This window comes from Salmo trutta, chromosome 18 (assembly GCF_901001165.1).
Source record: "Salmo trutta chromosome 18, fSalTru1.1, whole genome shotgun sequence".
Taxonomy (NCBI): Eukaryota; Metazoa; Chordata; class Actinopteri; order Salmoniformes; family Salmonidae; genus Salmo; species Salmo trutta.
The window spans coordinates 21,945,923-21,960,328 of NC_042974.1; the positions used below are offsets into that span (position 1 = coordinate 21,945,923).

General features: G+C 40.9%; 1 protein-coding gene across 5 annotated transcripts; it reads right to left on the reverse strand.

Moving 5' to 3' along the window:
* Positions 1-1,235: 1,235 nt before the first annotated feature.
* LOC115153006 (chondroitin sulfate N-acetylgalactosaminyltransferase 2) lies at positions 1,236-13,257 on the reverse strand. Of its 5 annotated transcripts, none has more exons than XM_029698002.1 (9): positions 13,050-13,257; positions 8,845-8,923; positions 7,964-8,674; positions 7,033-7,249; positions 6,839-6,940; positions 6,427-6,605; positions 6,152-6,246; positions 2,406-2,487; positions 1,236-2,310 (listed from the first exon to the last, which is right to left on the reverse strand). In XM_029698002.1, the coding sequence occupies exons 3-9, from the start codon at positions 8,613-8,615 to the stop codon at positions 2,018-2,020; spliced, it is 1,620 nt and encodes a 539-aa protein (XP_029553862.1). In that variant the 5' UTR covers positions 8,616-8,674; positions 8,845-8,923; positions 13,050-13,257; the 3' UTR covers positions 1,236-2,017. The 5 variants fall into 5 exon arrangements, with proteins under 5 accessions (XP_029553862.1, XP_029553861.1, XP_029553859.1 ...); XM_029698001.1 differs by having other exon boundaries at positions 7,964-8,677; XM_029697999.1 differs by lacking the exon at positions 8,845-8,923.
* Between the last annotated feature and the right edge of the window lie 1,149 nt (positions 13,258-14,406).

Genomic DNA, 14,406 nt, shown 5'->3' on the forward strand with positions numbered 1-14,406 from the left:
TATTTTCTTTTTATTAATAAAGATTAGACCATTTCAAAACATACAAGTATGGCAATGATGCCGATATGAATGGCTGCAAACATTCAGTCTCATCTTCATAACTGTATCAACAGCCTCATGAGGAATATTTAGTATGCTACATGACCAAAAGTATGTGGACACCTGCTCGTCAAACATCTCATTCCAAAGTCATGGACATTAATATGGATTTGGTCCCCCCCTTTGATGCTAGAACAGCCTCCACTCTTCTGGCAAGGTTTTCCACTAGATGTTGGAACATTGCTGCAGGGACTTTCTTCCATTCAGCCACGAGCATTAGTGAAGACTTGTGCCTGGGGGCATTGTCAAGCTGAAACAGGAAAGGGCCTTTCACAAACTGTTGGCACAAAGTTGGAAGCACAGAATCGTCTAGAATGTAATTGTATGCTATAGCGTTAAGATTTCCCTTCACTGGAACTAAGGGGCCTAGCCCACACCAATGAAATACAGCACCAGACCACTATTCCTCCTCCACCAAACTTTACAGTTGGCACTATGCAGCGGGGCAGGTAGCGTTCTCAAGGCATCCACCAAACCCAGATTCGTCCGCTCCAGAGTCCGATGGTGGCAAGCTTTACACCACTCCAGCTGACGCTTGGCATTGCGAATGGTGATCTTAGGCTTGTGTGTGGCTACTCAGCCTTGGAAACCCATTTCATAAAGCTCCCGACTAACAGTTATTGTGCTGACGTTGCTTCCAAAGGCAGTTTGGAACTCGGTAGAGTGGATTTCTTTTTTGAAATGCTTCAGCACTTGGCGGGCCTGTTCTGTGTGTTTGTGTGGCCTACCACTTTGCGGCTGAGCCGTTGTTGATCCTAGACATTGCCACTTCACAATAACATCACTTACAGTTGACCGGGGCAGCTCTATCAGGGAAGAAATTTGGCGAACTGACTCGTTGGAAAGGTGGCATCCTATGACGGTGCCACTTTGAAAGTCACTAAGCTCTTCATTCAGGTCATTCTACTGCCAATGTTTGTCTATGGAGATTGCATGGCTGTGTGCTTGATTTTTATACACCTGTCAGCAATGGGTGTGGCTGAAATAGCCAAATCCACTAATTTGAAGGGGTGTCCACATACACTATATATATATATATAAAAGTATCTTTAATATCCTCATCTCCAGTTAATAGGCACATATTCAGACAAATATGACATCCCTGGCTGCAAAAAAATTATTGATACATTATTCCATTCAAGATTTAACTGGCATTGAGTGGCTGCAAGGCTCAATTTAATGAAATACTGTGAGTCATCCTCAGAGAATAAATCAAGAAATGTCAGAAGAATGACACTTGTGCAAATTATGAATGTGCTGCATGCTTTTTGCAAAGCTTTGTTTCAATTGCTTCTTCAATCTCAATCCAGTCCAATCTGTAGATTTTGTTACATTTCCAAATAAACAAATAAAAGCTGATAGGATAAAACTTCAATGCTGATAAACACTGCCTCTGATGGTTCCTTTGAACAAATCGTATTCTAACATAAAAGGTCCCTTTTTTAATAACTGTACAACTTTAAACCAAGCTTGACATTATTACACAAATTAAACAATATGGCTATAGAGACAACAGGTTATAGTAGCGATTTAAAAAAAAAACACTTGTCCATTGATTGCTTGACCTCACAGGCAAGAACATTGCCTTGACTTGCTAATGATAGGTTATGCAAGTTTCCCCAGCTTCAAAGATGTTCCATTAGCCTTTTTGTGTTGTTGACGCAGGTAGTGCCATTCTCAGTCTCTTAATGTTTAAGTGGACACTTCACATTTACTAAAATCCATTTTTGTACATTCATAGGTGTCTTTAGCTGAGCTGTGAAATGTAACAGGATTGTGTGTAAACTGGTCTTCTATATAGTGCATTTTAATCATGTTAGTAACGACATGAGTGTACCTCAGTTCTTCTTTAAAAAAAAAAAAATTGCGAGGAATTCTGATTTAGAGTACCCAAGATGGCCACCTAACGAAAAGGCATTCAGTTTTCAGTATTGCTCTGGGTCTTATAGGCCTGCTTGCGGAGGTGATTCTCGATCTCCTCGCGGAACACCAGCATGCCCAGGTGGGAATGGGACGCCTCGTTCATGGCTTTGGACTGGATGCACATGCGATACTGTTCTGGAGTCAGCTCGTCTGCACACTGCTTCTCGTGCCACAGGTGGAAGAGGCCGGATACCGGCGTACGCGTCACAATCAGGTCGCTCCGCAGGTACTTCCTGTACAAGTGGACATCTTCCACACCCCAACCTTTCACTTCCAGGTCAAAACCTCCTAGAAAATACAATACAATTGAGGGGTAGAATATAATTGTCACAGTAAAAGTATGTAGCAAGCACACATAATACTTATCAGTCAACACTGCTTACCTATATTGAGGAAGTCCGAGCGGTACTGACATGTCATTCCAAAGCCAAAATCTCTCCAGAATCCAGCATCTTTCTTGTGAATCTATACGGAAAGCACACTTGTCGTTTGCGAGTTGACTAATGTCAACATTAAGTAACAATTAAATAAAAAATATATCGACAGTACCAGTCAAAAGTTTGCACACACCTACTCATTCCAGGGTTTTTCTTTATTTGTACTATTTTCTACATTGTAGAATACTAGTGAAGACAAAACTATGAAATAACACATATGGAATCATGTAGTAACTAAGTGTTAAAACAAATGACAGCTTTGCATACTCCTGGCATTCTTTCAACCAGCTTCATGAGGTAGTCACCTGGAATGCTTTTCCAACAGTCTTAAAGGAGTTCCCACATATGCTGAACACTTGTTGGCTGCTTTTCCTTCACTCTGTGGTCCAACTCATCCCAATCCATCTCAATTGGGTTGAGGTCGGGTGATTGTGGAGGCCAGGTCATCTGTTGCAGCACTCCATCACTCTCCTTCTTGGTCAAATAGCCCTTACACAGCTTGGAGGTGTGTTTGGGTTCATTGTCCTGTTGAAACACAAATGCTAGTCCCACTAAATGCAAATCGGATGGGATGGCGTATCGCTGCAAAATGCTGTGGTAGTCATGCTGGTTAAGTGCGCCTTGAATTCTAAATAAATCACAGACAGTGTCACCAGCAAAGCACCCCCACATCATCACACCACCTCCTCCTCCATGCTTCACGTTGGGAACTACACATGCAGAGATCATCCGTTCACCTACTCTGTGTCTCACAAAGACACGGCGGTTGGAACCAAAAATCTAAAATTTGGACTCATCACACCAAAGGACAGATATCCACCGGTCTAATGTCCATTGGTCGGGTTTCTTGGCCCAAGCAAGTATCTTCTTCTTATTGGTGTCCTTTAGTAGTGGTTTCTTTGCAGCAATTCGACCATAAAGGCCTGATACACACAGTCTCTTGTGAACAGTTGATGTTGAGATGTGTCTGTTACTTGAACTCTGTGAAGCATTTATTTGGGCTGCAATCTGAGGTGCAGTTAATTTCAGATTTCTGAGGCTGGTAACTCTAATGAACTTATCCTCTACAGCAGAGGTAACTCTGGGTTTTCCTTTCCTGTGGTGGTCCTCATGAGAGCCAGTTTCATCATAGCGCTTGATGGTTTTTGCAACTGCACTTGAAGAAACTTTCAAAGTTCTTGAAATTTTCCAGATTGACTGACCTTCATGTCTTAAAGTAAAGTAATTATGGACTGTTGTTTCTCTTCACTTATTTGAGCTGTTCTTGCCATAATATGGACTTGGTCTTTTACCAAATAGGGCTACTTCTGTTTACCACCCCTACCTTGCCACAACACAACTGATTGGCTCAAACGCATTAAGGAAAGAAATTCCACAAACAAACTTTTAACATGGTACACCTGTTAATTGAAAAACATTACAGGTGACTACCTCATGAATCAGGTTGAGAGAATGCAAACCGTGTGCAAAGCTGTCAAGGCAAAGGGTGGCTACTTTGAAGATAAACAAATCAAAACATATTTTATGAGTAACCCTTTTTTAGTTACTACATGATTCCATATGTGTTATTTAATAGTTTTGATGCCTTCACTATTATTATACAATGTAGAAAATAGTCAAAATAAATAAAAACCCTGGAATGAGTAGGTGTGTCCAAACTTTTGACTGGTATTGTGTGTGTGTGTGTATACATTTGGGGCCACTTAGAAATGTCCTTTCTTTGAAAGAAAAGCATATTTTCTGTCGATTTAAATAACATAAAATTGATCAGAAATACAGTGTAGACATTGTTAACGTTGTAAATGACTTTTGTAGCTGGAAACAGCAGATTTTTTATGGAATATCTACATAGGCGTACAGAGGCCCATTATCAGCAACCATCACTCCTGTGTTCCAATGGCACGTTGTGTTAGCTAATCCAAGTTTATCATTTTAAAAGGCTAATTGATCATTAGAAAACCTTTTTGCAATTATGTTAGCACAGCTGAAAACTGTTGTACTGATTAAAGAAGCAATAAAACTGGCCTTTAGACTAGTTGAGTTTCTGGAGCATAAGCATTTGTGAGTTCGATTACAGGCTCAAAATGGTTAGAAACAAAGACTTTCAGAAGAAAGTCTATTCTTGTTCTGAGAAATGAAGGCTATTCCATGTGAAAACTTCCGACTTCAACTGTGTAAATATAGTGGCTTGCGAAAGTATTCACCCCCACTTGGCATTTTTCCTATTTTGTTGCTTTACAACCTGGATTTAAAATGGATTCTTTGGGGGTTTGTATCATTTGATTTACACAACATGTCTACCACTTTGAAGATGCAAAATATTTTTTTACTTTGAAACAAACAAAAAATAAGACAAAAAAAACAGACAACTTGAGCGTGCATAACTATTCACCCCCGCCCCAAAAGCCAATACTTTGCAGAGCCACCTTTTGCAGCTGCAAGTCTCTTGGGGTATGTCTCTATAAGCTTGGCACATCTAGCCACTGGGACTTTTGCCCACTCTGCTTGAAGCAATTTCCAAACGCCTGAAGGTACCACGTTCGTCTGTACAAACAATAGTGTGCAAGTATAAACACCATGGGACCACGCAGCCGTCATACCTCTCAGAAAGGAGACGCGTTCTGTCTCCTAGAGATGAACGTACTTTGGTGCGAAAAGTGCAAATCAATCCCAGAACAACAGCAAAGGACCTTGTTAAGATGCTGGAGGAAACAGGTACAAAAGTATCTATATCTACAGTAAAACGAGTCCTATATCGACATAACCTGAAAGGCCGCTCAGCAAGGAAGAAGCAACTGCTCCAAAACCGCCATAAAAAAGCCAGACTACGGTTTGCAACTGCACATGGGGACAAAGATCGTACTTTTTGGAGAAATGTCTGATGAAACAAAAATATAACTGTTTGGCCATAATGATCATCGTTATGTTTGGAGCAAAAAGGGAGAGGCTTGCAAGCCGAAGAACACCATCCCAACTGTGAAGCACGGGGGTGGCAGCATCATCTTGTGGGGGTGCTTTGCTGCAGGAGGGACTGGTGCACTTCACAAAATAGATGGCATCATGAGGTAGGAAAATGATGTGGATGTATTGAAGCAACATCTCCAGACATCAGTCAGGAAGTTAAAGCTTGGTCGCAAATGGGTCTTCCAAATGAACCATGACCCCAAGCATACTTCCAGATTTGTGGCAAAATGGCTTAAGGACAACAAAGTCAAGGTATTGGAGTGGCCATCACAAAGCCCTGACCTCAATCCTATAGAAAACTTGTGGGCAGAACTGAAAAAGCGTGTGCGAGCAAGGAGGCCTACAAACCTGACTCAATTACACCAGCTCTGTCAGTAGGAATGGACCAAAATTCACCCAACTTATTATGGGAAGCTTGTGGAAGGCTACCTGAAACTTTTGATCCAAGTTAAACAATTTAAAGGCAATGCTACCAAATACTAATTGACTATGTAAACTTCTGACCCACTGGGAATGTGATGAAAGAAATAAAAGCTGAAATAAATCACTCTCTGCTATTATTCTGACATTTAACATTTTTTAAATAAAGTGGTGATCCTAACTGACCACTCGGATTAAATGTCAGGAATTGAGAAACTGAGTTTAAATGTATTTGGCTAAGGTGTACGTAAACGTCCGACTTCAACTGTACATACACTATTTTTTCATGTATTTTTTCAGGTACTTACAAGTTGACTTTCAATGGGGGGAGCCAGCTCCAGATTTCCATAGACTATGGCAGGATTATACAAACTGAAAACAACCGGATAAAAGACTCTCTTGTCTACAAGAAGAAAACACAAAAAGGGATGGGTTTAACATATAGTATATTTTGGTACAAATTACATCCAAAATGCCCATAGTACACGTTTAGAAAAATGTCACACCACCTGCATTAAGTACTCATAATTAGACATTAGGAAACATGAATGTGCAGGCTAATGTTTTGGTAGAAGGCACCTACTTGGAGCGGTGTGAAGACGGCAGGTGTTGAGATAGTCCAGTGTGAAGTAGATATCCACATCACAGAAGAACATCAATACGTCACCCTTCTTCCAGGTATGGGCACCGATGTCCAGGCCCCTGCCCCTGGAAAACTCCTCGTCCACTGGAATAAGCGTGTAGTTGGAAAAGCTTGCCTCCCTAAAAACCAACAATGCCATTTAAATAGAGGTGTTGTTTGAGCCCGAAACTCCCTTTTCTATAGAGCCAGGGGTAACATCAGTCAGTCACACTCAACCAAGCAACTCAAAACATTGGGTAGATTCCTTCCTTTACTTGTCTTGACTAGAAAATAACATAACATATGGACAAGTGAGAAATGTACAGCAGTAAAATCCCATAAATCCTTTCTTTCATATTAAAAGACAACAAACCTGGACATTTTTTCCAAATAAGACTTCACCTCTTGTAAGCCCTCTTGTCCAAAGTAGACCACCGTAAGATGGACTCGCCTATCGTGTTCTATGCAAACTTCCCTGCAAAAAAAAAAAAAACTGATACCACAATCTTCACAAATACTAGGCGTAGGATGCATATTGCCCTTTTCACGTGACTCACCACCACTAACCTGAAGTTGTGTAGGAACTGTGAGAATGCCTCTGTTCTGCCTGCCAACGGCACAATGATATTGATGATGACTCCAGACGTTTCTACGGACGTGCTTCTGACTTTCATTAAAGGACCAAAAGGACGGAAAAGAGTGACATGGCGGAAGTTGTCAGAGTCATCTTTTGCAAAGAAGAGCTCGTAGAGTGTGCCCTTGTCCCGTTCTGTTCTGTACAGCCCTGCCCACATAAAGGGGAAACATCAGTTTTGTCAAACATAGGGAACAAATATTGTTCAACTTTACAGGCTAGATTACATTTTTGCTGGCATGAAACAAGCAGATAGTGATCTGGATCAGGGGTTCCCATGCTGGCCCTCAGCCACTCCACATACACCGAGTATACAAAATATTAGGAACACCTTAATTTTGAGTTGCATCCCCTTTGCCCTCAGAACAGCCTCAATTCGTTGGGGGCATGGACGCTACAAGGTGTCAAAAGCGTTCCATAGGGAAGCTGGCCCATGTTGACTCCAATGCTTCCCACAGTTGCTTCCCACAGTGTGAAGTTGGCTGGATGTCCTTTGGCTGGTGGATCATTCTTGATACATACAGGAAACTGTTGAGCTTGAAAAACCCAACAGCGTTGCAGTTCTTGACACTCAAACTGGTGCGCCTGGCACCTACTACCATACCTTGTTCAAAGGCACTTACATTTTTTGTCACCTGGATTCACCTGGTCAGTCTGTCATAGAAAGAGGTGTTCCTAATGTTTTGTACACTCGGTGTATGTGGCAGCACTAGCACATCTGATTTAATTGGTCACTTTATCATCAGACCCATAATTAAATCAGCTATGCTGGTAGTGGAATAAATAATATGTGGAGTGGCTGGGGGGCCCCGAGGATCAGGTTGAGAACCACTGTTATACATTACCCCAGTATAGTGCTCTTACCCTCAGTAAAGTGGCTCTCAGTATAAGTCTGCCTCTGCATGGGCACATCATCCTCCTGGCCATCCTCCTCGTCTGGGTTGTTTATGACGTCCAGGGCTGCCTCAATGACCTCCACCAGCTCATCTCTGCGGTCCTTCCGCACAGGCTTCTCCTCTGGGTGCCTGGTCAGCCCCATCTCCAGCTGATACACCTTACTAGAGGTGAAGCTCTCGAAGGGGACCAGGGCGTACTCGCTGGGCAGCCGTGCTCCCGTGTTCACCTCGGCTTTGTCGATCTGGGAGTGGAGGAACTCAAGGAGATCCCCAGGCTCCTGGTCCTTGGTTTCAACCAGCCCCTGGACCCCGGGACCTTCCTTTCTGTCCTGCAGGACCTTGAGTTTCTCACTCATCTCCTGGAGCTCCTGCTTGAGTTGGGAAATCTGACGCTTGAGGCTGGCGGCGCGGTTGAGGTGCCGCTCCTCCTGCTCTTGCAGCAGTGCCTGGTAGTACTCCTTTCCATGGGACTCCCCTCCCAGGCCAGGCAGGACCAGGCTAACATCAGCTGGGGGAGTACACTCCAGCAGGTAAGCAAAGAGGAGGAGGACCAGCAACAGGAAGAGCCCCAGGAGCATCCAGCGCATCCGGCCCTGCAGCGGCAAGCTTCGCCTGGGCATCACACTCGCATGCAGTCTATGGGCGACAAGTCTGCATTCCCCTTCAACGTCAGGGAAATCTACTTTAAGATGTACAGAATTAGGTCCAATGCATATTCTAGGATTGTTAAAAAGTTCCCTTTAATTAACAAGTTATATTAGCAACTCAAGATGGATGTTTGTTCGAGCGCAGCTATAAAAAGCTATTTTGTTCATTCATGTCACATCATTCAGATAAAGTCAGGAACACCTCATGTGTCTTGTTTGATGGGGAGTTACATTGTGAGTGGAATCCATTTTCATTCCTTCCATCAGTGTGTATTTAGAACCTTTAGAAGAAAATGCAAATCAGTAAATAATATGCTGACAACAAATTATGCAAGAAAATAAATGCTGGTGCAATAAATGCAATGTTGACCTAGCTCTGATTTCAAGAGGAACTTGAATTTCATGATATTTTACTAGGTTATACGAGCTAACTAGAATAGACTTTCCTCTGAACCACTTTCCCTCAATGTGATGTTGATTTAAGACTCGATCTCAGGGCTTTGTCATACAAAGCAGCAATGTCTACTAATATTCTTCTAGCAGGACTAACGATGACGTCACTTTCCTATGGTAACCTTCAAAATAAAAGCCTGCATTTCAAAACTTTGCAAGGTGGATAACTAATTCAAAAGATATTACATTTTAATCAATGACGATTTCTCTTGTGCTCATTAGCAAATGCAATATTTTTTTGTTTGTTTACATGTCTATTTAAGACAAATATCTAAAAATACAGATTGCTATTTTTTATTTTTATTTAACTAGGCAAGTCGATTCTTATTTACAATGACGGCCTACACCGGGCCAAACCCGGACGACGCTGGACCAATTGTGCACCGCCCTATGGGACTCCCAATCACAGCCGGTTGTGATACAGCCTGGATTCGAACCAGGGTGTCTATAGTGACGCCTCTAGCACCGAGACGCAGTGCCTTAGACCGCTGCGCCACTCGGGAGCCCAATTGTAATCGTTAAGGACTGAGGAGTTTTTCAGGATAAAAAAGAAACGGAATGGAGTTAAGCACAGGCAAAATCGTTGAGGAAAACCTGGTTCAGTCTGCTTTCCACCAGATACTGGGAGATTAATTCACCTTTCAGCAGGACAATAACCTACAACACAAGGCCAAATCTACACTGGAGTTGTTTACCAAGAAGACAGTGTGAATGTTTCGGAGTGGCTGAGTTACAGTTTTGTCTTAAATCTGCTTGAAAATATATGGCAAGACCTGAAAATGGTTTTCTAGCAATGATCAACAACCAGCTTGAAGAATTTTGAAAAGAATAATGGAAAAATGTTGCACAATCCAGGTGTGGAAAGCTCTTAGAGACTTACCCAGAAAGACTCAAAGCTGTAATCGCTGCCAAAGGTGATTCTAACATGTATTGACTCTGGGTTGAATACCTATCTAACCAAGATATATTAGTGTTTTATTTTTCATGATTTTGTTTTACAAGTGTTAGAATTTTTCCACTTTGACAGAGTATTTTGTGTAGATCATTGACAGGAAAGTACAATTAAATCAATTTTGTAACAACAAAATGTGGAAAAAGTCAAGGGATGTGAATACTTTAGTGTCATTTCATGAGGGCACTAAATAATACAGAGTATTGCTGACCTTTTACTACACTCATTCCATAGGCCACAACACAAATCACTGTATATTAAATACATATTAGCTTATAGTGAAACATCTATTATTTGTGCCGATGTAAAAGTGGGGTTGGGTACTCAGTAGGGTCTGTACAATCTATATAAGGTGTAATTTCATGGGGCACTGAATAATACGGAGGGTTGCTGGCCATTTACTACACCCATTTGATAGACAACAAAGCAAATCACTGTATTTTAACTATATATTGGCTTACATAAAAATACAAATTATTTGTGCTGATGTAAAAGTGGTGTTGGGAGTACTTTTTAGCTTACCCTGTTCACTTCCAGTGTGTAATAAAATGCCATTCCATGCTACCGACTTCCATGCACACTTGCCTTGGCCTAACTGAGGTGCCAAGTACTGTTTATAAGTAGGTGATTAGTTGAGAAGCCAAATGCTTCAAAGGCACAATGAAAACAATGATGGACTGGCATACCTCTTAACAACCTAGATTAACCTTAATGCTGATGAGCCAGCTGCATCTTGGCTTTATACATTTAAATCAGCCCAAGGCCAGCCTTAACATGTGCCAAAAATTGCATCAGGACAATTGCTTGGCCTGACAAATAAATAGTTTGCCTCTAGGGCTTAGGTTCTGGACTGAAAGTCACAGGAATCTGTGTTCTGTTTTTTGCCGATTGTGTGAACATTTTATTTGCCTCCTCATAAAATATGTGCTCACTAAGAAATGCCTAAACTGATGGATCATACAGCCCATGTCTTCCAATTGTCATTTGTGAGAAAATACAAGTTATTATTACTTTGCCTTTGTCTTATTAAAAGTCCTGTCTTATTTTAAGCAACAATCATAAGAAGAAACACTTGTTTCAGTAAAAAGCTGAGGGATGGTGCTGGAGAAATGTACCACTCTCAAATTCATAGACAGAGCTATGGATGCAATGACTGACCATCCATGATATCAAAGTTTTAACCATGTTTTGCGGCTACAGTTGAAGTCGGAAGTTTACATAGACATTAGCCAAATACATTTAAACTCAAATATTTTTTGTATCTAACATTGTTCTGGCAATTCTCACATAAACTTCATCGGGAGGAAGGATGTTTGACATGCTTTTTACATTTCTATCTACATTTTTGAGAAGATGAAAGTGGATATTTTAGGCTCTTTTTAGACCTAAACACACCTCCTGTAAGAACCTATCTGTGAACTGTGTAAGATTTAGATTCATGGAATAAGTCCAAACAGTTTGTGTTATCAGGTAATTCACTTGGAGAAGGTCTCACCACACCCAATGATGTTGAGGAATCAAGTTTGGTGTGACAGGAACTACCAAAGTAATTAACATACAAATGAACATGCTAATGATCAGATTAGGGTTAGGGCATAGATCAAACAGGTAGACCTAATGCTGGACCCTGAGTTAGGAACATGGCTACACTGCATACAAAGATTTCGATAACTAACCCAAGATAGACCACAGCCTGTCTTTTCCAATGGGAACAAGTGAGTCATAGTGGACAGAACAAGGAATGAGGTGGGCAGAGCCAAGCACGAGCTAGCGAGATCCTACTGGCCCATTCTAACCGACATTTGCATATTTCTGTTAGGGAATGCCTACTCTGAAGTGCGCTTGTGCAATAACTCAACTCGCCGTTGCGCTCCTTCTGAACAATGCAATTATTTTTTTTACTTTGGCAAGGAGTAAAGTCTACAAAACTTTGTCCACTCTGTTCGTAACATATTCTAGTTTTGGGAAAAGAGAATTTTATTGAGATCAAATGTGTCATTGATGAGAAAATGAGTATAATGTTGGCCATAATCCATCTTCTCCCACTGCCGGCCACTGGGCTTTCTCTCACTACCTTATTTGGTAGTGAGTGGAAACCCGAAGCTTCACCTTTATACATCCGGGGAAATACCTTTCTCATTGTTCTATCTGTTCTGCTGTAGCAGCACTCCGTATTATTCAGTGCCCCATGAAATGACATCATATATAGACTCTACAGACCCTACTGAGTACTCCCAACCCACATTACCGTCTGCATAAATAATATTTTTTTCACTATAAGCCAATATGTATTTCTTATACAGTGAATTGCAGTGAATGGAGTGGGTGGAGTAAGGAGTCACCAGTACTCTGTATTAAACCCGTTGTCCAGCACAATATACCAATTTAAGTTTTGTAGACTATTGAGTAATTCCAATTACATATTTGTATTTTATTTAAAGTGCATTTCTTTACATATAGCCTACTACACAATAGCTTTCAACATATCAGTATTGGTGTAAACTTTCTAAAGAAATGTTGATATGAATATTACAATATTAAAAGTACGTCAAATTATCAATTAATTTTTTTCAAAGGTGGTTGCAATGTTGTGAAAAACAGTTGTACTCCACCGGAGTGCCAAAAAAGATCTACATTCCCAAAGTGTAGGATGTCTTTGTAGTGGAGCCTATTATTTTGAAAGATAATTCCGCGATCCTGCTGCCAGGAGAACGGTAACGCAATGTCTGCTTATGTAACTGTTACCTCTTGGAAAATAGCTAGCTAACAAGCTACACTACAACGTTAGCCGAGCCTATTTGAGCTTGTGGCTAGATAGATAACAACCAAACTACAAAGGGAACCAGAGCTGGCTAGCTGGGAAGCTAGCTAACACCTAGATACGTGTAAACAACGGCTTGATTTGAGCTGGTACAGTGCCACTGTTGTTTAGCTAGTTAGCTAGCTATATATCAACAAATATTTGCGTCGAACAGTAAATAATATTTTTAGCAAATACTTACTCATATAGTCAGACCTCCTTTCAAGGAATAAAAAGCAGTAACATCAAAAGGGATGCTAAACAACGCCACAGAGGAAAGTGGACTGGTCGAAAAAACTATACTTCCGGGCGGCCAAGGCGTTTCTGTAGCTATTTCTAAATAAAAGTTCATACATTTGCAGAGAGCAATAGGCGAAATCTTCATAAAAACAAAATGAAGTTTTAAAACACAAATGAAAGACGTATGACACAGCCAGCAATGAATAAAAGACAACTCAAGTTAATCAATCAATTATTAAAGTGAATTAAAAGTATAATAAGTGCATTTAAAGGGGCGGCAGGTAGCCTAGTGGTTAGAGAGTTAGTAACCGAAAGGTTACTTGAATCCCAGAGCTAACAAGGTAAAAATCTGTTGTTCTGCCCCAGAATAAGGCAGTTAACCCACTGTTCCTAGGCCGTAATTGTAAATAAGAATTTGTTCTGAACTAAAGGTGCGGCAGGTAGCCTTGTGGTTAGAGCGTTGGGCCAGTACCCTGAACAAACCCACTGTTCCTAGGCCATCATTGTAAATAAGAATCTGTTCTTAACTGGCTTGCCTCGTTAAATAAAGGATAAATACAAATGGTGCCTTATTTCCCATCCAGGCCGCTTATAACATCTGAAAATACATCTGACAAACTTTGATTTGAGTGATAACTTATTAAGAATAAATAAGGAAAAGTATTTTTCACTCAGTTGGCAGTGGCACTTGATACCTTTATGTACAGTTGAAGTTGGAAGTTTACATACACTTAGGATGGAGTCATTAAAACTCGTTTTTCAACCACTACACAAATTTCTTCTTAACAAACTATAGTTTTGGCAAGTCGGTTAGGACATCTACTGTGTGCATGACACAAGTAATTTTTCCAACAATTGTTTACAGACAGATTATTTTACTTATAATTCACTGTATCACAATTCCAGTGGGTCAGAAGTTTCAATACACTAAGTTGACTGTGCCTTTAAACAGATTGGAAAATTCCAGAAAATGATCTCATGGCTTTAGAAGCTTCTGATAGGCTAATTGACATCATTTGAGTCAATTGGAGGTATACCTGTGGATGTATTTCAAGGCCTACCTTCAAACTCAGTGCCTCTTTGCTTGATATTATGGGAAATCAAAAGAAATCAGCCAAGTCTGGTTCATCCTTGGGAGCAATTTCCAAGCGCCTGAAGGTACCACGTTCATCTATACAAACAATAGTACGCAAGTATAAACACCATGGGACCACGCAGCCGTCACATCGCTCAGCAAGGAGACTTATTCTGTCTCCTAGAGATGAATGTACTTTGGTGTGAAAAAGTGCAAATCAATCCCAGAACAACAGCAAAGGACC